Below are 26,307 nucleotides of genomic sequence, written 5' to 3'. Positions count from 1 at the left end.
CAAAAGTCTTCTCCAGCACCACAATTGAAAAGCATCAATTTTATGCTCAGTTTTCCATATAGTCCAACTCTCACAGTCAAGCATTGCTACTCGAAAAACAAGAGCTTTGACCATAGACCTTTGTTATCAAGATGATGTCTCTGCTTTTTAGTTTATTGTCCAGATTTGTCATAGCTTTCCTTCCAAGGAACAAGTGTCTTTTAATTTCATGGCTGCAGTTGCTATCTTTGAGCCCACAGATACAAAATCTCACACTGCTTCCATTTCTTCTCCCTCTACTTGCTAGGAAGGGATGGGACCATTTGCAAAGAGCTTATCTGTAAATATTACAGAGAAGGAAAATAAGGATCAGAGAAATTAAGTGATCTGCCCAAGGTTGAAAAGCAATTAAGAGGCAGAATTTGAACCTAGATCCTACATGTTGTTTCCCCCTATGGAATGCAATTTCCTTAAGGGCAGAGACGACTTCATTTTCATTTTTGCATCTCCAGAGCCCCGCATAGAATCTGGCACATAGTAGGGGCCTAATAAAAGCTTGTTGATTTATTCACTCACTCTGAATGTTGTAACCAAAATAGTGTGGGGAATTAGTAACTGAAAGTGGACATACCAGACTGACCAGACAGGGAGGGGAATCAGAGCTGGGTACACACTATAAACTCTATTTTAATGTTTTGAGTAATATTTCGTTTCTAATTCTGAACTAGCACACAAATGAAGCCAACTGCTCAGCTGCATGGGGTTTGGGGGGGGGAGCGGCAGGTGCGTGGAGGGAGGGGCAGCTAGATGTCTGTGTGCTTCTTGCCATCTGGTGGCCATTGAAGAAACTGCAGCTTCTAAGAAAGGTTATCCCATTTCAGAGATACAGAGATCAGGAAGCAGGTGCCTCTGGTAGAGTGTCATCTCATGGGCAATCCAGTTATTGCATGTCCCTCCAGATTATTACGTCATTAAATACAACAGCCTTCCTTTTTATAGGCTTGAGGAAATCGTCAGGAGCCAATTTGGAATGCTTGCACTGAAGAATGTTGCAAGGATCACACTGTCAACCCTTTGTCCTATGTACAAAGTGTCTTCCATGAGGAAGACACTCCCTTTCTTTCTTGAGATTTTCCATTAGAGCCAAATCCTGGTTTGGAGTTAGAGAAATGGAATTAGGGTTAGAATGAGTTAAGGAAGCAGAAACTTCTACACAATTTCCTCCTGCTGCTCCTTGAGATCTGTCTCTGCAGTTAACGTCCAATTCACTGTCCCGATTGCACTACTCAATGACCTCCTTTTCTGAAGTCATTACCTCATAGAATTTAGAGCTGGAAGTGGCCTTAAAGATCATCTAGTCCAGGGGGTCGGCTAGGTGGCACAGTGGATGAAGCACCGGCCCTGGATTCAGGAGTTCCTGAGTTCAAATCCGGCCTCAGACACTTAACACTTACTGGCTGTGTGACCCTGGGTAAGTCACTTAACCCCCATTGCCCTGCAAAAAAACAAAAAACAACAACAAAAAGATCATTTAGTCCAAATATTTGTTTTTATAGAAAAGGAAACTGAGGCTTGGAGAAAAGAAATTGACAAAAGTCACACGATTTGTAAATGTAAATTAAAATGTAAAACTGTTAAACCTGGGAGTCAAATCCAGGTTCTTTTATTTCAAATCTACTCTTCCCAAATCTTTCCTCTTCCTACCACCATCATCATCCTCTACTGATTTCCAGGACCCATCTATCTTCCTGTGGGACTTAGATACCTGCCTTTTGATTTTCCTCATCATGCTTTCCTCTTATATCAACATCAGCAACTCCAGCTCCCATGTTAATGGCCCATCCTGCCTTAAAGTTCCATAACTCCTTCATCTTCCCTTAACTTTGGCCACTGACCTTGTCTTGGCCTCCCCAAGGATCTTGTCAAGGGGTAAATAGGTGGGGGTCCTGGGGTAATCCTTGGTATAGAATTACACAGTCCAATTAGAATTAAAATGGTGGGGGCGGCTAGGTGGCCCTGGATTCAGGAGTACCTGAGTTCAAATCTGGCCTCAGACACTTGACACTCACTAGCTGTGTGACCCTGGGCAAGTCACTTAACCCCCATTGCCCCCAAAACAAAAAAACAAACAAAAAAAAGAATTAAAATGGTCCTTTATTTGGGTGCTAAAGAAAGGGACTGAGAGGGAAATAGAAGACATAGTCTCAAGGGGAAGAGATGGCTTAGAGATAACTTTCTTCTTTGAGAATTGGAAGGGAGGCCAAAACTTTTATAAAGGTGTGACCACCTGACTATGGAAAATTCCTTTTGGGGGTGGGGTGGGAAAGGCTTAAATGAGGGGCGGTGGTCCTGATTTCAGGAGTTATCTCAGTTTTAGGTGCAGCTTATCTCCCCTTACTTCCTAGGTGTGTCCATCCTTTAGTTTAGCTTCTCTAGGAGAAAACTTCTGAATTACCCCAGACCCATATCAGCAAACCACTCCAGTATCTCTACTGGGAACCCAAATGGGGTCACAGAGTCTGAAACAACTCGAAAATTACTTACCAACAATAACCTACCACATTATGAATTAAGGGGGGAAAGTGCTAGATTTGGGAGTCAGAAGATGTGGTTTCAAGTCTTGATTCTGATGCTTACTAATCATGTGACAACGAGCAAATAACTCAGTTCAATAAATGTTTCCTAAGCATCTGTGTATCATACTGTAATGAGGGGAAGAGGGTGTAATTTGTGTGCAAGAGGGTGTAATTCTTTAAAGAGGAATTCCTAAGAACCCCAACCCCTAACCACACCTGTACCCCATTTCCCCCCATTACAATACTCTGTCCTAGGCTCTGGGAAAAAATAGAAACCTTTCTGAGCCCCTGTAGTCTATGTGTAATATGAGGAAAGTAAAATTTTCAATGACTACTTCATGGGATTGCTATGAGGGAACTATTTTGTAAACTTTACCGTTATAAAATAGCATGATGATAAACATCTTCTTCATCCTATCTTCCTACTGGTAAGAAACTGTTGCGGTTTCCTGATAGGTGACAAAATAAATACTAAATTTTTTAACCAGCCGTTCAAGGGCTCCTTGTTCCAGGCCCTACGATATAGTACTTTAAGGTTTACAAAGAGCTTTAACACACCCTTTCTCATTTGGTCCAGGGCATTAAGCATTGACCTTGGAGTCCGAAGATCAGAGTTCGAATCCAGCCTCAGACTTACTGTGGAACTCTTCTTCAACCAGTTTCCTCATTTGTTAGATGGCCATCACCCTCGGGGTCGTTTTTGTGAGGATCAAATGAAGTAACCGTACTGTAAGAGGCTTTGTAAACTTATATCATTATGTAAATTAATTGCTCCCACCTCCCAGTCTCCTATACCTTGATTCCCCTCCCAGGGCCACAGCCTCCCCATTTCTCTAACTCCAAACCAGGATCTGACACTAATGGAAAATCTCAAGAAAGAAAGGGAGTGTCTTCCTTATGGAACACACTTTCCACATAGGGCAAAGGGTTGATCTTGATTCATTGCCACTGTGATCCGTGCAGCATTCTTCGATGCAAGCATTCTAAATTGGCTCCTGACGACTTCCTCATTTTTACAGAGGAGGGAACTGAGGCAGACAGGAGGGAGCTAGGTGCTCCTCAAAGCCCCTTCCAGTTGTCAATTACACGCGCCTGCGCTGAGTCCGTAGCGAAGAGCCAAGGCCAGGGGGACGCCAATCTATGTATCGACACTCCCTCCACCAGGAACGCCAATCTACGACTCGACATTCAACAGTGCCTCGGGGAGGGGGGTGGGGGAGGAAGGTGAGTCCGGCCTTTCTACTAGTTTGAATCCCACGTGACTGCACTTTCGCTCTCCGCAGCCCTAGCCCCAGCCGGCTCCGGTCTTGACGTCACTTCAGGCGCGACGACTTTCTCCCCCAAATCTCCTTAACCCGGGGGCATTGGTGAAGATGGCGACCCTGAGCGGAGTTCGTATGCTGAGCCGGGTGAGACTGTGGAGGAGCCGACCGGCGGGTGGAGGAGGAACACAGGGGGAGGATCGGGAGGTGGGGGAAGCCCGTAGCGCGGGCGCCCCCTCCCAGTCCTAGGTCATCGAGGTCACTGGACTGTCCGTCTGTCTGTCCTTCCCAGGCTTTGGTGGCGTCCCCGAGCTTTGGAGCCTGGAGGGGCCTGATCACCACGGCTGCCACCCGAGCCACCCCGCGGACAGCGGTGAGAAGGGACCCTTGCCCCCTTCCCGCCCCCTGCCCCTGGGCTGTCACCGGGTGGGGGTAGGGGGGATGATCCCCGGTCATAACCGAGTTTCCTGCCTTCTTCCCCCCTCCCCCGCCACCTCTGTTCTCTGACCTCTCCCTCTTACCCCGCCCCTAAATTCTGGTTCCTGAGCCCCCGTGTCATCCCCACCCCCAAACCGCGTCCTCTCTATGTAGAGATCCTTAGATGGCATTCTTGTACCGTCTCAACGAACTGCCTCTACCTCTGCACATGCAAACCCTTCCATACAGTAATTAACAAACGAATTACGGGAAGGTTATGAGCTGCTGTGCCCAAATCTTTCCACACCTGATTGCCAGGCAATTACGAAGATTGAACCTTACTCAAAGCAGAAGCAGATGTGAGGGCAGGTTTAATGTTAGGAATTATTATTAATGAAATAAAAACTTCTTGATTGGAAGGGTGTTCAGAAGCCCCTTAATCCAATTTATGCCAGAATAGTAACCCTCTACCGTAGCTCAGTTATCTGTTCCGCATCTAATCCAGATGTAGATTTGAGAAGCTTCAGCATCTAAACTCTACTTGAAGACTTCCAAGAATGAGAGAATTACCTTTTAGGATAGGTTAGCTCTTACTGTTGAGATGTTTTCTTTATACTGAGCCAAAATGTGCTTTTCTGAGACATTCACGTATTGCAGTTTAGGGCCAAACAACATAATCCCATTAGATTGTGCCCCAGGGCGGAACACATGCCTGACACAGAGTGGACACTTAATAAATGTTTACTGACTGCCTTTTCCCCATGACAAACAACCGGTTCCTCCCCCCTCAGTGTTCTCTTTTCTAGGCCATATATATCTGCATTGCAGAAGCACTTTCCTCATTAGATTTTACGGTTTTGGTGGCCATATCAAATTGTACGCTCACTTTGCATTTGTAGTTCATTCCTTCCTTCCTCTAGGTATTTCTCATAGGAACTAGAGAGTCCTCCATCTTGTATTTGTGTGGTTCTGGTTTTTTGCTCAAGTATAGGGCTTTACATCTGTCACTCTTCAATTTTATCTTGCTATATTTAACCCATCATTCTGGCCTGCCAAGCTATTTTTGGATGCTGTTATCTGGGGTGTCATCCCTCAGAGCTTTGTATCATTTGCAGACTTAATTAGCATTCCTGCTATATTATCATTCAAGTAACTGGCCAAAATTTAAGGTTCTTTCTTCATAATATCCCTATGAGTGGGTAATGCAAGTATATGCCCTTATTTCCTTCCTCATTTTCTTCTTTTCAACAAATAATAATGGAATAAGGAGCCATTCATTGAAGGATTTCAAGCAGAGTAGAAACAGGTTTATGTATAAGGAAATAGTCTGGCATAACGTCAAGGATAAATTGGGGGTTGGGGTGCCCAGGAAGATGTGTTTAGAGGCAATAAGTCCAGGGGTGGTAATGAAGACCTAGGAATGTAGCGATGAATATATAGAGAAGGGAATGGATATGAGTTGGGTTTTTTTGTTTGTTTGTTTGTTTTTAAGTGAGGCAATTGGGGTTAAGTGACTTGCCCAGGGTCACACAGCTAGTAAGTGTTAGAGGCCGGATTTGAACTCAGGTCCTCCTGATTCCAGGGCCTGTGCTCTATCCACTTCACCACCTAGCTTCCCGATATGAGTTGTTTTAAAGGTAGAATTGACAAGACTTGGCAACTGGGTATGAGAGATATGAAGGAAAGGCAAGAGTAGAAGTAATATCAGCTTGGGAGACAATGAATGGTGGTGACACTGAAAGAAATAATAAGGCCAGAAGGTAGCATTAGTTAACAAGCACTTATTGAGCACAAACTATATGTGAGGTCCTGTGCTAAACTTAGATCGATTGGAAGCTGATTGTTGTACGAGGGAGAGCACTTATTCTCAGAGTCGGAGGACCTTCTGAAGCTTACTGTGTGTGTGACATCGGGCAAATCACATAATCTCCCTGGGCCTTAGTTTCTTCATCGGTAAATGAGGGAACAAACTGGATGTTTTCTAAGGTCCTTTCCAGCTTTGAATCTAGGATCTTATCATTCTAACATTGGCTTGATTTTGAACCTGTTGGGTGTGAGGTTCTCGTAGGATCTCTAGGTGGAGACACCCTCAGAAATGAAACCAAAACCTGAGAGAGAGATTTGGGAGCCATCTGCATAGCAGGAGTAATTGAGGTCAGATTGAGATGGGCAAGGGGGAGTAGAGAAAGAACTTTGGAAAGACACCAACATGAAGAAGTTTGAGGGAAGAACAACAGGCTAGTGCCATGGGCACGGCTCAGCCTGAGTCGCCAGCACTGCCAGGAGCCCAGCGCCAGCTGGCTGCTCCTCGGTCAGAAGCAGGTGTGCTGGGATCCCGTGACAGCATAGGCCGGGGAGAATGTGACGGTGCTGGACCTGGAGTCAGGAAGCACTGGGTTGGGATCTGACCCTTGTACTGGCTGTGGCAACTCATTTCTCTGAGCCCATGGCCTTATCCATAAAGTAGGGACAGTGAGAGCCAATAACTTCTAAGTCACTGAGCCCAGCCTCAGCAGTTCTCCACAATCTCTGGGAGACATCCCCAAGAGGCATTACTATATGCATCCCTCTCCCTCCCAGGTGGATGATGTGAAGGTGGAGGGCGCATTTCCTGTCACCATGCTGCCAGGTGATGGTGTGGGGCCTGAGCTCATGCATGCTGTCAAAGAAGTTTTCAAGGTGAGAAGGGGTGAGAAGGAAGGGTCAGGGACAGATTCCGAGGGACTTGATGCCCACTGATGGCTCTGACCTCTGCGCCTGCAGGCAGCCAGTGTCCCTGTGGAGTTTCAGGAACATCACCTGAGTGAGGTGCAGAACATGGCCTCAGAAGAGATATTGGAGCAAGTGCTGAGCTCCATGAAGGAAAACAAGGTTGCTATTATTGGTATGTCCTTGTCTCCTCTCTCCTGCCCCCAACTAAGTAGCATTTCACATTCGTGCCTGGTGCTCCAACCAGCATCCCTGCACTTGACTCCTGCTCTCTGCCCTTTGCCATGGGAGCCCTACAGCTTAGAGTAGTTATTTCAGGCTGTGTGCTAAGAGGACCGTAAGTTATTTGGGTCCAAGGCTCTTAGGACCAGAACCTCTGACTGTCAGAATTTCCTATTTACTTAGCCCGGCCTCATGCAGGATGACGATAACTAGCTTTCTCATGTGAATTCTCATCTGGAGGGATGGGTGGAGACATGAATTCAGGCAGATGTAGGGGGTGATCCTAGGATGCCACATAGAGGGCTTTCCCCCCAAGAGAACAGATTTCTGCTGGGGACCCTCACTGACCCTTGCTCTGCGTGTACCCTCACAGGAAAAATTCACACCCCAATGGACACAGAGTACAAGGGGGACTTGGCCTCTTATGACATGCGGCTCAGGTATGAGGTAACAGGACCTGGGATCATTGGGCACTGTGGCACTGTATGACGTTACCTCCATCTCCTGCCAGGCGCAAGCTGGACCTGTTTGCCAACGTTGTCCATGTCAAGAGCCTCCCGGGGTACAAGACTCGACACAACAACCTGGACTTGGTGATCATCCGGGAGCAGACTGAGGGGGAATATAGCTCCTTGGAGCACGAGGTAGAGTAAGAGGGCCCCCCCCCCTCGCCAATCTGTGGTCCTGCTGTGGGGGGAGAGGGGCAGAGCAGACATCTTGTCCCCATCTACCCCCCACCTTAGCCTAAGTCTGCTCCTTCTGCCCCCAGAGTGCCAGGGGTGTGATTGAATGTTTGAAGATCGTCACTCGTGCCAAGTCCCAGCGAATTGCCAAGTTCGCCTTTGACTATGCCACCAAGAAGGGGCGAGGGAAGGTCACAGCCGTACACAAGGCCAACATTATGTGAGAGGGATGGGGGCAGAAGTGGGGGGGGGGTCATGGGAAGGTCATGTGGATGGGTAAGCCTGGTGGGACTTGCTGACCTTGGTCCCTGGCCACCCCTGCAGGAAGCTGGGTGATGGGCTCTTCCTGCAGTGCTGTGAGGAGGTAGCTGAGCTATACCCCAAAATCAAGTTTGAGACCATGATCATAGACAACTGTTGTATGCAGGTAGTGTCTGCCAGCTTCCTCCACCCCCCACACTTCACCCTCCATCTTATCTTCCTGATCTCTCTCGTTTCCCCTTCCTTGTGCCCCTTGTCTCTTTGCCACATCAGCCACCCACCATCTCACCTGCCCTTATTTCTCCTCCCTTCCTCTCCACCCCAGCTGGTACAGAATCCGTACCAGTTTGATGTGCTTGTAATGCCCAATCTCTATGGAAACATCATTGACAACCTGGCGGCGGGTCTGGTGGGGGGCGCCGGCGTGGTTCCTGGTGAGAGCTATAGTGCCGAATACGCCGTTTTTGAAATGGTGAGTCAAACCTCTGGGGCCCCCTTGGCTTAGCACTCCCCGCTCTGGGCTCCTGGAGTACCAGGGTATTCTAACTTGGCCTCCATACCCACAGGGCGCAAGGCACCCGTTTGCCCAGGCTGTGGGCAGGAATATTGCCAACCCCACTGCTATGCTGCTCTCTGCCAGCAATATGCTGAGGCACCTCAAGTACGTCAGTGGGAGAGGCCCCAGGGCTGTGGGGTATAGGGGATGTGGGGGGGGGGGACCCAGACACTGAAGCTGGCTGCTGGGGCCACTTCTGGCCCTCACTGTTTACTTTCCTTCTGGACAGCCTGGAATATCACTCCAACATGATTGCTGAAGCCGTGAAGAAGGTGATCAAAGTTGGCAAAGTAAGTGTGGATGGGCTGACCCTGCCCCCTCCTCAGTCTCCTGGCCTCATTTTGGCTCTCACTGCGCTCCACCCTCCTCACCCTGTGCTGCTGCTGTCTCCCCTCTGGCTGCTGCTCTCAGATTATTCCTTGTTCCCATGTCTCACATCTCTTGCTCTGCCCCACCCGAGCTGGGCTTTGAGGATCAGATGAAATGAACTTTCTTTGTACACCTTAAAGACGCTCATAAATGCCAACTCTTCTCTTTGGACCATTCCTTACCCTATCTTCCATCTTTTCTTGGCACTTCCTCTTCCTCATCCTCCATCTTGGCACTTCATCTTTCCTGATTGCCTTCCCATCCCCCTTCATCTTCCCTTCTCTTGCCCACCCTCCCCACTCACTGGCCATCTTTTCCCTTCTTGTTCCTGGTGGCTTTGTCACTGGCTGTAGGTTCGGACTCGGGACATGGGCGGCTACAGCACCACGTCTGACTTCATCAAGTCTGTCATCAGTCACCTGCACCCCCCTCACGGGGGCTAGAACCTTCATTTCCTTCTTGTCTTTATTGAATAGAGCCCCTGAACCACTCCACTCCTCCCCCCCAGCTTTTCCATCCGTGGACCACGTGGAGGAGCCTGCCTCTGCCCCCTTCCGTTCCATGGGACCAGATCTCTCCCCAACAGCTTGTTTTGTGCTTTTGTCTCAATAAAAACACAGACCAGAGTCAGCCTCCTTTATGCTATCCTGGCCCCTAACAGCTTCTCTAATCATTGATCTGCAGGGAGTATGGGGACTGGGGGAGGGAAGTCAGAATGAGGATCTTGGGTCCTGGGTTAAATAACCCCATTTTCCCTCACAGGTTCGCACCCCGGACATGGGCGGCTATGCCACCTGCCGGGATCTCACCCAGGCCATCATTAGTAGCCTGCCTAACCCACAAGCCTCCTGACAAATCCGGGAGAAGAAATAAATTAAGCCAAGGTAGCATTTTTGTGAGTTTCTGTCTTTATTGGGGAGGAGGGAGGGATGGGGGGGGTGGTCTGGTGTTAGCCCTTGTGTGCTGGGCCCCAGGGGCGGCCTGTGCCTCAGTCCTGGGCTCTGGACCAATACTAGTCCTCGCCCTCCGAGCTCTTCTGTGCCTTTTTCTTCTTCTTCTTGGCTGGAGTTGGAGTCACTGGCTCTGCTACCCCATCTTCTTCTGAGCATATGAGCTTTTTCTTTTTCTTGGGCTTGGGGGGTGTGGGCAGCTCATGGATGTCATCTATCTCTTCCACCTGGGCTGTCTCTTCCACCTGCCGTTTTTTCTTCTTTTTTGGCTTCTCTTCCCCATTCTCCTCAGTTTCCTAAGAGCAAGCAGCCAAATAAATGTGGGGGCCTATGGCCCTGCCTCCCTCCTCAGACTAGCAATAAAGGCCACAAAGTTCAATCACACAGACACAGACCTGTCCATTCTCAGGAATGCTGTTTTCTGCAGCTGCCAAAGCCTCAAGACGCTTCTTCTCTTTCTTTAGGCGTTTCTTTTCCTTTTTGGCCAGCTTCCTCCTAATCTCTGCAACTACTTCCCCTGCCTGGACAGAAAAGGATTACTGTCAGTGTTGGGGGGGTGTCTTGGGGGCTAAGCACAAACTTGGCATGCCATGTTGGATCAGGCTCATTAAATCAGTTTTTGCCTCCACTCTGGAGTCAGGGTGAGGATGCTCATCACGTCCAACAGGTATAAATGCAGGTTATTCCCTCCCTCCCTCCCTCCCAGTAGTAGCTAGTTTCTTGGACTGACCTCATTCACTGCCTCCTTCATGACATCCAGATTCTTTCGGGGTGGGTCCCCTGTCTCATAGAATGACAGACGTTCTTCTACCTGTTCCCGAAGCTTCTCTCCAAACACAGTTGTGGGAACCTCTGGGAACAGAGTTTGAGGTTATTCTCAGGGATTCTGTTGGAGTTATGGAGCCCAAGGAACACTGGTGACTTCCCAACCTCTCAACCCTCAGCTTCGCTCAGACTAAGAGATTCAACACTCACAAGGTGAACTGCTGTTGACGAAAAATTTTCCCATCATTGCAGAAGCCAGTTGGGATCATTTTTCCTGATTACCGTATTCCCCCTCCCCCTCAGCCCTGAGCCTTGTACCAGAAAAGCAGTCGATCCGGGATGCAATGCTGCATTTGTTTGCCAGGTATCGGGAGATTCTGCCTTTATTCTTGGCGGCCGCACGGCCAATGAAGGTTGAATGGAATATGAGTCCATATTTGGGGGTATTTCCCCGAGTCTTCAGGGCTCTATGGAAGTGTACAGGGTTAGCTTTCCCAGGGACAGTTTAGGGTCAGACTCCCAAATCCCTTAACCCAGGACCCTTTTACCAAGGATCTCTCCCGTTTCAATTCCAGAACTTGTTTTCCCACCTCTGCCCCAGCCCAAAAGTCCCTTAGGGGGTCAGGAGTCAGATGTCGCTGACCTGGAGGCTGCATCCCCTCGTTGGGGCCATGGGGGTCACTCAGAGGCTAGGGTTGAACTATCACAACCGAGGCCAAGCCTTCGGATCAGGGTGCCCCAGCGCTGCCATCACAGTGACATACCCCCTAGCAGCTGGCACCAGAGTGTCAGTACCTGAACATTGGTACCTGAACAGTGCCTTCTCAGCCCCCAAGATCTGCACTGTAGATGCTGGGTACTTGGCCAGATTGGTAAGGCTCCCAGCATGGGAGATCAGTCGGGCACCAACCTGCAAGGGGAAAAAAAGGTTGTGGGCCAAAGGCATCCATTTCTGACCCAACCAAACCCACTTCTCCAACACCTGTAAGGCAAGTCCCCCCCAACACACACCCCAGTGACTGACCGCCTCCCCAATGAGGGCTGATAGGCTGGGGGCCACCTGGGCCATCTTGGAGCGCAGGTACGTGTTCAAACTCTGCCGATACTCAGATAAAGATACCACTCGACTTGAAAAACTCTCAATATTGATCAGGTCAATGGGAGAAATGTCCATGCCTAGGAAAAACAGGTTAAGTCAGCCCAAAAAACACAATACCCTCTTCTCCCCCCAACTGACCCAAAAAGAATTTAAAGCAGAAAGACAAACCCATGGAAGAGCGAGATGCATCCAGGATGGCCTGGGCCTTGGCCCCATCCATTGTCAGCTCCTCCAGAGCTTCTAATTTCTCCTCATTCAGTTCTTTTCGATTGCCAATGAGCCGGGCCAGGCGACAATATGTGGCATTGTCATTGACGATCTTTACCAGCTCAGGAAAGTGATAACCATACCACTCCCTGAAAAAAAGTTAAGCAGAAAGAAAAGGTGGTGGGTCCAGTGGAGAAACCCACACTTTACTCACTGCACTGGCCCCGCAGTCCCATACCCAATCCTCCAGAATGCCATGTCTTTACTGTCTCCCCTTTCACAATACAGCTAGGGCACAGGCAGGCTCCTAGCTGGGGTGTATAAGAGGAAGGTTTCTCTGCCTCCTTTTTCTATACAGTCTGTGCAAAGAAAGAACACAGCCTGTGGTAAGCAACAGGAGGTGGGAGGGCTGAAGGAACATTCTACAATCCAGCCCAGCCCCTGCTTAAGTATATGTCCCACTGACGCTGGAGCTGACCTGACACGCATAGAAAAGGTGTTGATGTCTTTGTCCAACTGGTCAAGAAGGCTAATGGACTGGATGATCATATTGTCCACCCTATTCACATTGAACTTGACCTTGGCCCGAGAGTAGCTGTGTCCTAATCCCAGCTGAGCCTTGGAAGCTGAAACCTCAGTCAGACCTTTCACTAGGGAGTGAAAGTGCAGACGAACTCCTGGGAGAGGCAGACAGAATGAGAAACTAACAGAAAGCGGAACCTTTCAATGTCCCCCAGAGCACAGGCCCTCAAAAGATCTTTCCACCAGTGTGGTCTAGTACCCAAATCAACAATCACAACATCACAGCCCAGCCCTCCCAATGGAATCTTACCCCTGAGGATTTCAGCAACAACTCCTCCAGTCTGACAGGGATAACCGAGCTCCTCTTGGATAGCTGCCCCAATCTTAGGGTCTCCAACACCTAGCAAAGCTTTCTTCTTCTTAGCTGGCATGTTGGTCTCCAAGAAAAGTCGGAGGTCCTCATGGAGAATGCCTGTAGATATGGGCATAAATTACTTTTCCCAAAGTAACATATAAAAGACTGCAGGAAAAAGGAGAGAACCGCTTACCTTCAGATACTGCATTAGCATTCTCTAGAGCACTGTGAGCGGACTTAAATGGGGAAAAGGCCACAAGGCGGGCAATACTGTGAAACTTTCCAATGTTCAGCACACACTCCTCCACCTGTGGAGGAAAAGAGTGTTTAGGGACGCTACATTTGGGGGGGGGAGAAGGGGGGGCCGGCGGTGCTGTAAGGAATGAGCCAACCCCCCCCCCATCGTCAGGGAAGAGTGGATACTAAATGCCTCTCTGCTAACAAGGTTCAGGAACGGGAGGTCAAAACACTTCACCTTCTGGGGCCAACAATTGCAAACAAAGGCCACTTGTAAGACGATAGGGGCAGGAGCACGTGGCCTTGCCTCGGGCTTCTGTTCTGTAGCACCCCCAACCCTCCCACCAGGACCGGGCCAGACGCCGTACTCAGAGACTAGATCACATCACTCTGCTCAGGGGATTGACAGATTTAAAGACTCATCACAGTTCGGCGGCCGCTGCCCCGGTGGGGGGCGGAATCCACGTCCCGTCCCTCTTGCTAGGCTCACCTGGGGCATCAGCAGGCTTATCTCCTCCACCTCCTTCAGAGCCAGCAGCGCGTAGCCAGCGGCGTGCTCGAACAGCACGTGCAGCAGCACCTAAGGGGGTTGCGGGGAAGGGGGGGGGAGAAACAAATGAGCTTCTTGAGGCCCCGATTTAGGGGCCCACAAAGCTAACCCGCGCTGGTCTCACTCTAACACGTGGCCCATCTTCCCGCGTGGCTCTACGTGTCCCCTCCCAGCTCTCAAAGGACCTCCTCCAGGAGGTCCGGGAAACCCATCCCCGGCAAAGGCTGTGCTGCCTTTCGGCCCTGACCGCGTGCGAGAGCGCCCAGGCCGAGTCCACCGGAGGGCCGCACACACTCGTCCCGAGAGTCGGAAGTCTCTTTGACTCTGCCGAGCCGCTCCCCTCCTTGCTCCCTCGAACGCCCACTAGGCCCTCGCTCCACCAGAAGCTTACTCCCTCCCCATTCCCAGCTTCGTAGCATAACGACCCCCGACCCCTGCCCCATGGCCCATAGCCCGAGGTCCGCTCACCATGGCGCCGGTCTGGAGCCCCAATCGCAATGCGGGCCTCCCGCCCGACACGCAGGAACCTTAGCGTCGCTAGCCCCGCCTCTTCCGGGTCGAAGCCTCCATTCAGAGCCCTGGGAAGACACCATCACCTAAAGAGAACAAGGGGGGGACTGAAGAAAATGGTCTCGCCCGGAAGTAAGGCGGGGCCCCCGGAGCCACCTCGGCCTCCGCGTGCGCGCTGCTTCCCGCCTTTCTAGCGGCCCCGCTGGCTGATGGGAAAGGGGCGGTGTTTTTGGGGGACCGCCGGCCCTTGGAAGAGTATAGCTCGGGCCTGTCTAATATATACAAGACAATGATCTGATTGACGGGTCTCTGAGCCATTTCTACCTACGGGAGGGGTCACTCTCACACGCAAGTCCAACCGTAGCGATCCTTTGCCGCGGGAAGGAGGAACGGGGCCCGGTTGGTAGGGAAGAGTGAAATGCACCCAATGTACGGGGACCTGACTGCAGTTCTCGCGATAGCCTGTTGGCGTTCTTGGCGCACGCGGACGCGCCGTAGTTTCTCCCTCGTGCTCCTTCCATATAACCGGCTTGCTTCCGTTTCCGATCGCGTATCCCCGCTGCCTCATTCCGAAGGTCACCTTTGGGTCCCGTACTGACCCGCGGTCGTGCTTCTTGAGAAAGTGTTCTCCCGTGACTCTCTACCCAAAGACTGTTATGATGCCGGGTCCCGACTCAGGGAGAAGCTTAGAAAAGTGCGGCACCATCTCCCAAGAGCGGGCCGGCCCGCGTCCTTCCTTCCTTGTGTTGGTCCCGGCCCAGTGTCTGCGGGACACGTCCCGGCAGGTCAGCTCCAGGGACTCCTGGCGAGACCTGGCGGCTTAGTCCAGACATTCCATAGACACTTGAGAAAATGGCCAGGCCGAGTGCTTTCCGATCGACCCCTCAATAAGCCTATATTGAGCCCCTACTATGTATGTGCCGGGGTAGGTGATGCAAAGGCCGACTCCAAACAGCCCTTAAGGAAAAGCGGAGTGCAGAAGTACGTACATATACAACGCAAATACTAGTTACTTAACCGGCGCGGGGCGGGGGAGGAAGAGAGGGGACCAATTAGAGCTTCCCATAGAAGATATACTGGAGATGAGCCGGGATGGAAGCCAAAGTTTTCCAAGAGCCAGAGTGGAAAGGACAGCGTTTCAGACAAGGATCAGCGAGTAAAAAGGCACGGAAAGGAAGTGGGGGAGAAGTCAGGGGTGTGGAGTGTGTGTGTATGTGTGCTTTATTTAACAAGTAGACCTAAATTACTAGACCCTAGAGAGTGGAGAAGAGTCATGTTGAAAGGAGTTTATATTTGATCCTAGAAGTAAGAGGGAACCTCTGGAGTTTATTGAGTAGACAAAAAGAGGGATGTATATATGTGTGTACACACACAGACACACACCCCTCTTTGTGCGTGTGTATATATATATATATATATATATAAAATTGGGGAAACAAGTACATATACAGAAGAAATTTAAGGAGAATAAATACAAAATCGTTAAATACTAGTTATTTTGGTAGAGAGCAACTGGAGTTGGTTGAATAGAGGAGTAGCATGGTCAAATCTGAGCTTAAGGAAAATCACTGGCAACAGTCTGTGGTGAGAGGCTTGAAGCAGGGAGACCAACTTGGTAGTTTGTTACAAAGATCTGCACAAGGGATGATGAGAATGAGTGGTGGCTATTTGAGAAGAGAGGACTATGTGGCATGCAAGAAGAGATGGTGTGGAGTTTAAAATGACAAGATTTGGCAACTTACTGGATGGGAGGTGAAGGAGTCTGAGGAGTGGAGGATAATTCTGAGATTATGAATCTGGGAGACTGGAAGGATGATGATGCTTTCAACAAAAATAGGAAAGTTTGGAAGAGGTGAGATATGGATCACAGAAAGAAAATGTGACTAAAATGGTAGACATCAAGGATCACTATAGCCTAATGAATGAATTAATAAAGCATTTATCAAGCTTTTACTGTGTGCAAAACATTGGAAATAAATAGAAAAGATATTCCCTATTCCCAAGGAGTTCACATTCTAATGGAGGAGACAACACATGTAGGAGGCTTCAGCTGCAGGTCATATAGAAAGCTCCATTGGCAAAGAAGTTGGTAATGCATCTTCTTTAATGTGTTTACATTGATATAATCATCCCTGTATTCTGATTTTGAACAATTTGACAGTGTCAAGGACTTTGGTAATGAGAACTTTCTTTTCTGGGTCCTTAGTAGATGGAGCTGCAGATGAAGCAGGGGCTTTAACACTGGCAGAAGCAGTCACCACATCCTACCTTTATCCGGAATGTTTGCCAGGATAATGGCTTCAGGGAAGCAGGATCAGTGCTCAGGGGAGGGAGGGGAGCTTGGAGCTCCTGGGATTACCACTTTATTGGCAGCAGTTGGCAAGCAAGGTGAGCTCCTTTTCCCCAGGGATTACAGAATAAATCCAAAATCATTCCCTTCCCTCCCCCACCAAAAAAATATGGTGCCTATACCATTGGGATCTTATGACCTCTGCATGTGCCAGAAGAGCCAGAATGATTGAGGGAGAGGTGCCACAGGACAGGTTATATGAAGACAGACTGGAATGCTTGGCAGTGACTCCTTAATCTGCAAAGTCATTCATTTATTCACTGAGCCAGTATTTATACAGTACACACTATATAAGGAGATGGAAAGGAAGCCAATCATGAAGGGCACTGAGAAGGAACCGGCTTTTCCTCAATCCCTGATCTGAGAAGTAAAGGCCCCCTTTCCACAAGCCTTATTAAGGGAAAGCTCACAACCATTATGGGCTTTTTGAAGATCTTAATGGTGAAGGAGATGGGCCAGATTCATTGTGCACTCCAGGGTCTTGAAGTAGATCCCTTGGCAGGAAAAACTTACTTGTGAAAATGCAATTTGCATGTGCAATTGCCACTTTTTATAAGATTTTATTTAAATCAAGCACATTAGTATGCTGGCCAAACTTCATCAATGTAACTATTGGTAAAAATATCCCATGACTATTGACTTTTATTAGACTTAGACCCCCTGAAAAGATTTTTAAAAAGAGGAAAAGGGGGGCAGCTAGGTGGCACAGTGGATAGAGCACCGGCCCTGGATTCAGGAGTACCTGAGTTCAAATCCGGCCTCAGACACTTCACACTTACTAGCTGTGTGACCCTGGGCAAGTCACTTAACCCCAATTGCCTCACTAAAAAAAAAAAAGAGGAAAAGGTTCTTTATGTACAAAAACATTTCTAGCACTTCTTTGTGATGAAGAGCTGGAGATGAGGTGTGTGTGTTGGGGGGTACTCATCAATTGGGAAAGAGATGAACAAATGATGGTAGATGAAGGTAATAGAACAGTACCATGCTATAGGAAATGATGATGAAAGGAATTTCAGAGAAACCTGGGAAGACTTCTATGAATTGACACAGGGTAAAGTGAGCAGAACTAGGATAATTTATACAAAAATTATGTTTAAAATGGATAAGTTGTTGGGTTGTTTTTTTTTTTGCAGGGCAATGGGGGTTAAGTGACTTGCCCAGGGTCACACAGCCAGTAAGTGTGAAGTGTCTGAGGCTGGATTTGAACTCAGAAACTCCTGAATCCAGGGCCGGTGCTTTATCCACTGCGCCACCTAGCCGCCCCATTTTATCCATTTTAGAATGGATAAGTTTTAAAGATTTAAGAATTCCGATCAACTTCAATAATCATGATTCCTGAAGATCAGTGATGAAAAATGCTATACCCTGAAAGAGAGGCCAAAGACTCAATATGCAGATTGAGACACATTTTTAGATGTGGCCAATATGGAAATTTGTTTTGTTTGACTCTACATATTTGTTAAAAGAGTTTGTAATAAGAGGGGGTAGGTAGGGGCAGCTAGGTGGCACAGTGGATAGAGCACTATCCCTGGATTCAGGAGGACCTGAGTTCAAATCTGACCTCAGACACTTAACACTTATTAGCTGTGTGACCCTGGGCAAGTCACTTAACCCCAATTGCCTCACCAAAAAAAAAAAAAAAAGATATAGCAATAAGAGGGGGTAGGTGGGAGATAAAAAATAAATGCTTAATTGAAAAAATCAGAATAAAAAAATTTTTGAGGGGGCAGCTAGTGACACAGTGGTAAAGCACCGGCCCTAGATTCAGGAGTACCTGAGTTCAAATCCTGCCTCAGACACTTGACACTTACTAGCTGTGTGACCCTGGGCAAGTCACTTAATCCTCATTGCCCTGCCCCCCCCCCAAAAAAATTGACTGTTTACATGATAGATTAAAAACTAGAAAATTATAGACTGAAATTCATATGTGTGTGTGTGTACATACACATATATTTCCACATTTCACAAGAGGAAGGGAGAGACCACAAGCTTATGGCTGGAGTGTGAGTCCATGCACTTGTGGTGAATGAGGGAAGAGTGGCTTTCTTTTTCCATACGTCCTAGACAGTAACTGAGCTCAAAGAAAGGAGTTTCAATGGGAATGAGGTTGCACATCTCCCTTCGGGACACGTCATCATCTTGAGGAAGGGGCCAAGACTTCCAATGAATTTTTATTTAAACAAAAATCTAAGACCTTTTCAGCAAGTCCCACCCACCTGGGCCATGTGGCAAAAGCAGCTCAAGTGAACAGAGGATTGACCAAACTAAGGACAACCACCTCAGTGCCCACCCTTACCACCATAGCCTTCCTTCATTTTCTTTTTCTTTTTTTTGTAGGGCAATGAGGGTTAAGTGAGTTGCCCAGGGTCACACAGCTAGTAAGTGTCAAATGTCTGAGGCCAGATTTGAACTCAGGTCCTCCTGAATCCAGGGCCAGTGCTCTATCCACTGCGCCATCTAGCTGCCCATTCATTTTCACTTTAATCAGTACTTCTGAGATACTAGAAGCAGCCTGAAGCATCCACTTCAAGGTACCTGTAACTAGTGACCCCTTTAGCCAAACATCTGACACTTGAGGGATCGGGAGGGAAACACATTTCCTCCCCAGGTGTTGCCTTCCAATTAGTTGATAGTCCCTGAGGCCAGGTATGTAGTGCAGCCTGGAATCTGACAATTGGGAGGTGGGGAGGTAGAACTCCAGAGACTGAAAAGGGGATTTTGAAAAGGGGAGCTAATGGATGGAGGGAAACACAGTTAGCAATACTAACTGGGGAAAAAATTTGAAGCAGAGGCAAGAGCAATGTAAGATGGTGGTGGTACTTACTTTGCTGGGTTACTATGAAGAAAATTGTCAGGTACAAGGTACTATATAAATATTATCTATTATTGTTGTTGCAATAATCAATCTCACGGGTGTATTGTAAGGAAATCTCTCTTTAAAGTACAATGTACAAAGTAAATGTAGTTTACTATAAAAAAATGAGGAGAAGGATACTATCAGAAAAACCTAGAAAAACTTACATGAGTTGATGCAAAGTGAAATGTACTGTATACAAAGTAACAGCAAAATTGTAAGATGATCTGCAATAATGACTTAGTTATTTTCAGCAATGCAGTGATCCAAGACAACTCTGAAGGACTTATAATAAATGTAATCCATCTACAGAGAAAGAACTAATGGTATCTGAATACAGATGGAAATATATTTTGTTGTTGTTAGTTCCTTTTTCTAAAGTTTTTTGTCTGATATGTCTTGCATAACTGCACATGTATAACTTATATTGAATTACTTGAATTCTTAAGGGGGTAGGGAGAGAGGAAGAGAATTTGGAACACAAAGTTTTAAAAATCGATGTTACAATTTGTTTTTATATGTAAGGTGGGGGAAATTCTAAACAAACAAACAAATAAATAAATGAGTAAAAAGGAATGACCATCTACTTTGATGCTGAACCCCAGTCCCCTTCCACCAACCTCAAATCTGAAAGCTGTGTGCTTTCACCCCCACCAGAATGTGAGTTCTCGAGAATAGGGACTCTCTGCTTTTTTCCGTAGGTAGCCCCCAGTGCTTTGCACATAGCAAATGATGACGAATGCTTTCTCATTCATTCATTGGCCATATCATGGCACACAACTCTGTAGGCAGTCCTCGCAGTTAATGCATCAGAAGATATACAGGGAGACCCAAAAATGTCTCAGTGCAATTCTAAGAGGGCTTAAAGCTGTATCACATGAACACATGTATACATATGCCCATATGTATGTGTGCCTATGTTTGTGTGTGTATGTGTGCCCACACATTTGTGTAATATACCAAATGTGCACATACACTAGTGTACATGCATATTGTGTATATGCCCATGGCTGTGTGCATGCATGTTTGTACATGTAGGGTTTATGTGCACACCTATATTGTATGTTGTATATACACATGCCTACACACACCTCTTGGACAGGTACAATGGATAGGCAATGAACTTGGTCTGAGCAGGCTATATTATCAGCAGGAAACTATATAATGCTCTCAGTGACCCCAGGCTGATTCCCATCTGATGTTAACACCCATGTTTCCCCATTGATGCAGCACAGCTACAAATCACATCACCACAATCTCTCAAGAACCAAAGCCATGACAGAACCAAAGGAGAATGACAAGCTGCATGGGGTGTGTTTTTGTGTGTGTGTGCGCGCGCGTGTGTACACATATACATGCACGTGCAGTTTTCAAGACATTGCCAATAGATGAACATTGTAACAGAGGTGTCAAACTGCCCCAGACTCCCCATTCCCACTAGAACCAGATTAAAACACAACTGGGGGAATTCTGGGGCGAAGCCAAGATGGCAGAGGAAAGACAGTGAGCTCTTGAACTCATGAAACAGTCGCTCCAAAAAACATCCAAATAACACCATAGGAAAGTGCCTAGAGCAGCAAAACTCACAGAAGAATGTGCTGAAATCATTTTCTAACCAAGAATGGCTTGGAAGGTCAGGAGGAGGGAGCTGCTGTGCTAATATAGGAGGCGAGCCCAACCCCTGACACAGATCCAGTCCCAGAAAGGCCTCACCAGAGAAGAAGACCCCCAGAGCCTCTGAATCAGCTGAAGCACCAGTGTCAACTGGAACTAAGCTCACAGTGTGGTGAGTGGGCTGAGCCCTGGGCAGGGGGGAGACTGCAGGGTTCTATGCTGGTGCTATGGCAGAACTTGGGCTTTTCACCCCTGCTGAGAACCAGGAGGCAGGCTTAAGTAACAGCGGCCCAGGTGGGGGAGGGGCACAGTCTGGTTGGAGCTGACAACCACATCACACAAAGCTGGTTGATTAGCAAGTTGGTCTGGGGTCATCTACAGACCAGGGAACAGGCCTGGCGAGGGAAGAACCTGATCCTCCTTAAATCATACCACCTGGGACTTCTTAAGCTTGGGATAGTGCAGCCTGGGAACAGTGCCCCACTTTAAGGAGCTAAAAGTCAAGTAAAAGAAAGGCAAGATGAGAAGACAGAGAAAGGTGAGGACCATAGAAAGTTTCTTCAATAACAAGGAAGACCTAGGTGCACCCTCAGAGGAAGATGTCAACATCAGGGCCCCTATAGCTAAAGCTTCCAAGAAAAATAAGAATTGGTCTCGGGCCATAGAGGCGCTCAAAAAGAACTTTGAAGATAAAGTTAGAGAGGTAGAGGAAAAAATGGAAAGAGAAATAAGGGTGATGCAGGAAAGACATGAGAAAAAAGTAAACAGCTCGAAAAGCCAAATGGAAAAGCTCTCTGATGAAAATAATTGCCTAAGAATTAGGATTGAACAAATGGAAGCCAGTGACTTTATGAGAAACCAAGACACAATAAAGCAAATCCAAATGAATAAAAAAATAAAGGGCAATGTGAAATATCTTCTGGGAAAAACTGCTGACCTAGAAAATAGGTCCAGGAGAGATCATTTGAAAATTATTGGTCTACCTGAAAACCATGCTCAAGGAAAGAGCTTAGACATCATCTTCCAAGATATTCTCAGAGAAAATTGCCCTGAAATTCTAGAAGAAGAAGCTAAAATAGAAATTGAAAGAATTCACCAATCACCTCCAGAAAGAGAGCCCAAAAGGAAAACTCCCAGGAATATTATAGTCAAATTCCAGAGCTCTCAGGTCAAGGAGAAAATATTGCAAGCTGCCAAAAAGAAAGAATTCAAGTACTGTGGAGCCCCAGTCAGGACAGCACAAGATCTAGCAGCTTCTACATTAAAGGACTGGAGGGCATGGAATATGATATTCTAGAGGGCAAAGGAATTGGGATTACAACCAAGAATCACCTACCCAGCAAAACTGTCATAATCTTTCAGAGGAAAAAATGGGACTTTAATGAAAAAGAGGATTTTCAGGTATTCGTGATGAAAAGACCTGAACTGAATGGCAAATCTGACTTTCAAATACAAGACCCTAGAGAACCATAAAAAATTGGAGCTAGGGGACATACCTGGGGTCGTGCAGTGGGTGATTGTCTTGTGTCTGAAGCCAGGTTTTGGCTGGGATCCCCCTGGGTCCAGGGTGGATGCTTTGTCTACTGTGTCACCTAGCGGCCCCATGATGACATCCTTAGGGTTAAATTGAGGGGTGAGGGGAATGCACTGGGGGAAGGGGAAGGGCAGAGGTGAAATCCTACATAAAAGAAACAGGAAAAGGCTTATGGAGTTGGGGAAGAGATGGGAGAGGAACAGGGCAGTAAATGAATTTTACACTCATCAGAAAAGGCTCAAAGACCTTAAACTCATCAGAGTTGGCTCAAGGAGGGACTAACACACACACCCAACTGGGTGGAGTAATCTATTTAATCTGGGCAGTAAATGAGCCTAACACTCATCAGAATTGGCTCAAAGACCTCAATCTCATTAGAATTGGTTTAAGGAGGGAATAATGTACACACTCAATTGGGTGGAGTAATCTCTCTAACCCTGCAGGAAAACAGGAGGGGAAGGGGTTAAAGAGAGAGGGGCAAGGAGCAGCTAGATGGCGTAGTGGATAGAGCACCGGCCCTGGAGTCAGGAGTACCTGAGTTCAAATCCGGTCTCAGACACTTAATACTTAACTAGCTGTGTGACCCTGGGCAAGTCACTTAACCCCAATTGCCTCACTAAAAAAAAAAAAAGAGAGAGCGAGAGAGGGGCAAAAGAAGTAAGGGCAGAGTGGGGGAGGGGACAAACAGAAGCAAATCCCTTTTGAAGAGAAATCTCTTCACTTATCAAGATGAAAGAAGATGGATAATAGAATAAATATCATGGGGAAGGGAATAGGATGGAAGGGAAACAGTTAACAATAGTAATCATGAAAAAGAGAAAAGGGGGGTAAATTGTACAAAAAATATTTATAGCAACTCTTTGTGGAGACTAAGAAGTGAGAATCAAGGGAATGTCCATCAATTGAGGAATGATGGAAGAAGCTGTGCTATGATTGTGGTGAAATGGTCTTGTGCTATAGGAAATGACAAACAGGATGATCCCAGAAAAACCTGGAAAGACTAATGAACATTGATGTATAGTGAAGTGAGCAGAGCTTGGAGGACATCATACATACATAGTGACAGCAGTATTGTTCAATGAGCAATTGTGAATGACTTAACTACTCTCAGCAATGCAGTGATCCAAGACAATCCCAAGGAACTAATAAGGAAGTTTACTATCCACCCCCATAGAAAGAACTGATAAAAAGAACACTTGTGGATTGTACATATATAACCTGGTTGTGATCTTGTGGAGGGGGGAAGAAAGGGAGGGAGGGAGGGAAAAAAATTTGGAACTCTAAATCTTATGAAAATTAATGTTGAAAACTACCCTTACATGTAACTGGAAAAAAACAAAATAAATGTTTGTTGCTTAAAAACAAAACAAAAAACAAACCCACAACTGGGAAATGTTTGACAAAAGAAATAAAAATACCATACAACATAGAAATAAGCATCAGGACCGGCCTTCAGCACCTTGGATAGATCTCACGGGGTGCCTAGAGCAGGAGTGCAGATAAGTGGAGGGACTAAGCTCAGGACATGTGTGTCCAAACCCAGCAGGGCTTCCCGTTACCGCTGGGCACGGGGCTGCTCCAAGGACTGCTTCGACCTCCGAACACAGGAACAATCCACCGCCCCGCCCTGTTAGAAGCTACTTATCCAGGGTGTCTTAGGTCAGTCTCTGTATGCTCAGCACAGAGCACCCAATGAATGGGATCCTGGGGTTGGGCAGGATGATCTCTAAAGAGCCTTTTCAGCTCTAAGGGCACACCCCCAAGCACTGACTCCCGTTCTCTCCTGCCACAATGGCAGAGCCAAAGCTGCTGCCCTCTGAGCCACTGTGGGGGCTGCACACAGCCATCCCTTCGACCCCCACCCCTGCCTTCCACCCCCAATGCCAAGCACACTGTGCTGAGGAAGAAGCTGCTTTATTGAGGGGATGAGCACCCCTCCCCGGGGCCAGGCCAACCCCGCTCCTCCCCCCACTGCCCCTGGAAGGAGGGAGTAGCTAAGGCCAGGGGCTGGGGGAGCCACAAGTAGGGGATGGGAGAGGGTCAGCAGTATGGCTTTACACACGTGGTGATATTCTTATCTGGGATGGTCTGTGGGAAGCTAGGATGAGGCAGCAGCAGGCAGAACCCTCAGGGTGTCAGGGAAACGAGAGGAGCAGAGGGAGGCAGATGGAGCTAGGAGATGAGGCGGCCATGGAGCCGGTGCAGCTGTTCATGGGTCAGCACCAGTCGGTGCCGCTGCCCGAGGCCAGCTGTACAGGGGAAGGTCACTTTGCCCACATACACAGTATCTTCTCGTTTCTCTTCCTTGGCCTGGGAGGGGAGGAGAGAAGAGAATATGCCCATTCAGAGAGAGCCATCCTGGGGTGCTACCCCTGGTCTCCTCATTCCTTGTAAAGCACCATTCCTGTGCCCCACTTTATCCTCACCCTCAGGAAAGCTGATGAGGGGAAAGTGGCAAAGTCAGTGGGGACAGTGGCTCCTGGGCGCTGAGAAACAGTTTCCTTCATCACCTCATCCTGTGGGGAAGAAATGGGGAATGCGGATCACGGGGGACAGAAAGAAGAAGCGACTAGCTTACTAGCCTTCCCTCCCATGCACGGGGGAGACCTGGGCTTTTGCCCAGCCTCTCTGCCAAACGCTGCCTCCCCTCAACCTTCAGCTCAAGTGCCCCCTTTACTGTTCAAGCCCCTCCCCCAGAGCTGGAGGAGAAGGGGCCTAGGTTCTCTTAATTGTGTCTGTTCTGATTGCTATTGATGCATGTCTCCTCAGCCAGACTTGAGTGCTTCCTGAAGGCGGGGCCTCGCCAGCTCTTCCTCATGATGTCGGTGTCTAGGCACCTACGAAGTGGGGACCTCGGTGGTGACAGGAATAACCTGGCTCAGGGATCACCAGAAGTACTGCTGAGGCATGGGGAGCAGCGAGTGGCGGCAGGGGGAGCTCTAACCTGCAGTTTGTCAATGGTGTCACTCAGGGATTGGAGTTGGGCCAGCTGTTCCAGAAGCTGGGCCCCAGGGCTCTTCGCAGCTGAAGGGAAAGAAGAAGCTGGTGAGACCCCCAGACCAGGTGAGGGTGGGAGGGGAGAGAAGGGATGTAAGGGATAGAGAAGCACTGGGGTGGAAGGAGGTAGGCTTGGCCCCCAAACTGGACCTCTTTCTGTGAACGGGGTTGCTGGAGGACCTGCACCCAGGGGACAAGATGGGCAGGCAGGGGGCAGCTGAGTGGTGCAGTGGATAGAGCACCGGCCCTGGATTCAAGAGAACCTGAGTTCAAATCTGGCCTCGAACACTTGACACTTAATAATAGCCATATGACCCTGGGCAAGTTACTTAACCCTCAATGCCCAGCAAAAAAAAAAATAAAAACAAACAAGATGGGCAGGCAGGCTCTTACCAGGGCTAGACCTTGTGATATCTATGACACGTGTGTTTGTGCTGAGCTGATGAAGTGTATCCAGCAGCTGGCTAGTCTTCCGGTACAAAGCTCCAGCTGCTAGCTCACCATCTGTGCCTTCCCGCACTGTGGGTGTGAGCTTGGCCACATGCAGAGGAGGCAGAGTGGCCAGGGCTGCCTTCATCTGTGCTCCCTAGCATCGGGAAGAGAAGAGGGCTGAGCTGAGTGAAGGACAGCTCAGACCAACCCAAACCAGGCCGGAGGAGCCTTTCTCCCTGCGACCACATCATCCCGTCCCCTTCTGTCAGCCACTCCAGGGCCGGACTCCCATTCCTC

At 48.1% G+C, this 26,307-nt stretch overlaps 3 protein-coding genes and 3 non-coding genes across 20 annotated transcripts in view; 1 reads left to right on the top strand and 5 right to left on the bottom strand.

Annotated features, from left to right (window-relative positions):
- Positions 1-3,819: 3,819 nt before the first annotated feature.
- IDH3B (isocitrate dehydrogenase (NAD(+)) 3 non-catalytic subunit beta) lies at positions 3,820-9,921 on the top strand. Of its 2 annotated transcripts, none has more exons than XM_043969886.1 (12): positions 3,820-3,964; positions 4,110-4,190; positions 6,815-6,913; positions 6,998-7,118; positions 7,539-7,605; positions 7,677-7,809; positions 7,935-8,068; positions 8,173-8,275; positions 8,435-8,581; positions 8,676-8,770; positions 8,895-8,955; positions 9,797-9,921. In XM_043969886.1, exons 1-12 carry the CDS (start codon positions 3,929-3,931, stop codon positions 9,884-9,886), a joined length of 1,167 nt encoding a protein of 388 aa, XP_043825821.1. In that variant the 5' UTR covers positions 3,820-3,928; the 3' UTR covers positions 9,887-9,921. The 2 variants fall into 2 exon arrangements, with proteins under 2 accessions (XP_043825821.1, XP_043825820.1); XM_043969885.1 differs by lacking the exon at positions 9,797-9,921 and adding an exon at positions 9,388-9,660.
- A 3-nt stretch (positions 9,922-9,924) lies between these two features.
- Positions 9,925-14,292, bottom strand: NOP56 (NOP56 ribonucleoprotein). Its single transcript, XM_043969880.1, has 12 exons — positions 14,188-14,292; positions 13,660-13,749; positions 13,126-13,240; positions 12,888-13,049; positions 12,534-12,732; positions 12,017-12,204; positions 11,774-11,925; positions 11,559-11,659; positions 11,068-11,216; positions 10,715-10,836; positions 10,380-10,505; positions 9,925-10,280 (listed from the first exon to the last, which is right to left on the bottom strand). The coding sequence occupies exons 1-12, from the start codon at positions 14,188-14,190 to the stop codon at positions 10,047-10,049; spliced, it is 1,641 nt and encodes a 546-aa protein (XP_043825815.1). The 5' UTR covers positions 14,191-14,292; the 3' UTR covers positions 9,925-10,046.
- LOC122733147 lies at positions 10,580-10,647 on the bottom strand. The gene has a single exon (XR_006353740.1). It is a non-coding gene; the product is annotated as a small nucleolar RNA SNORD57 (small nucleolar RNA).
- On the bottom strand, positions 10,931-11,001 carry LOC122733148. Its single transcript, XR_006353741.1, has one exon. It is a non-coding gene; the product is annotated as a small nucleolar RNA SNORD56 (small nucleolar RNA).
- On the bottom strand, positions 12,319-12,458 carry LOC122733161. Its single transcript, XR_006353753.1, has one exon. It is a non-coding gene; the product is annotated as a small nucleolar RNA SNORA51 (small nucleolar RNA).
- Positions 14,293-24,479: 10,187 nt separating the features above from the next.
- The window catches only part of DCTN1 (dynactin subunit 1), a 38,133-nt gene continuing 36,305 nt past the window's right edge, over positions 24,480-26,307 (bottom strand). For all 14 annotated transcript variants that reach the window (XM_043973466.1, XM_043973463.1, XM_043973464.1 and 11 more), the window contains 4 exons: positions 25,972-26,164; positions 25,526-25,605; positions 25,008-25,097; positions 24,480-24,891 (listed from right to left, as the gene is read on the bottom strand). In XM_043973466.1, coding sequence (XP_043829401.1) covers positions 24,754-24,891; positions 25,008-25,097; positions 25,526-25,605; positions 25,972-26,164 — 501 coding nt within the window. In that variant the 3' untranslated portion in view covers positions 24,480-24,753. The remainder of the gene's footprint in view (positions 24,892-25,007; positions 25,098-25,525; positions 25,606-25,971; positions 26,165-26,307) is intronic.

Source organism: Dromiciops gliroides, chromosome 6 (assembly GCF_019393635.1).
Source record: "Dromiciops gliroides isolate mDroGli1 chromosome 6, mDroGli1.pri, whole genome shotgun sequence".
Classification (NCBI taxonomy): Eukaryota; Metazoa; Chordata; class Mammalia; order Microbiotheria; family Microbiotheriidae; genus Dromiciops; species Dromiciops gliroides.
This window is presented reverse-complemented; position numbering and strand designations above follow the sequence as displayed.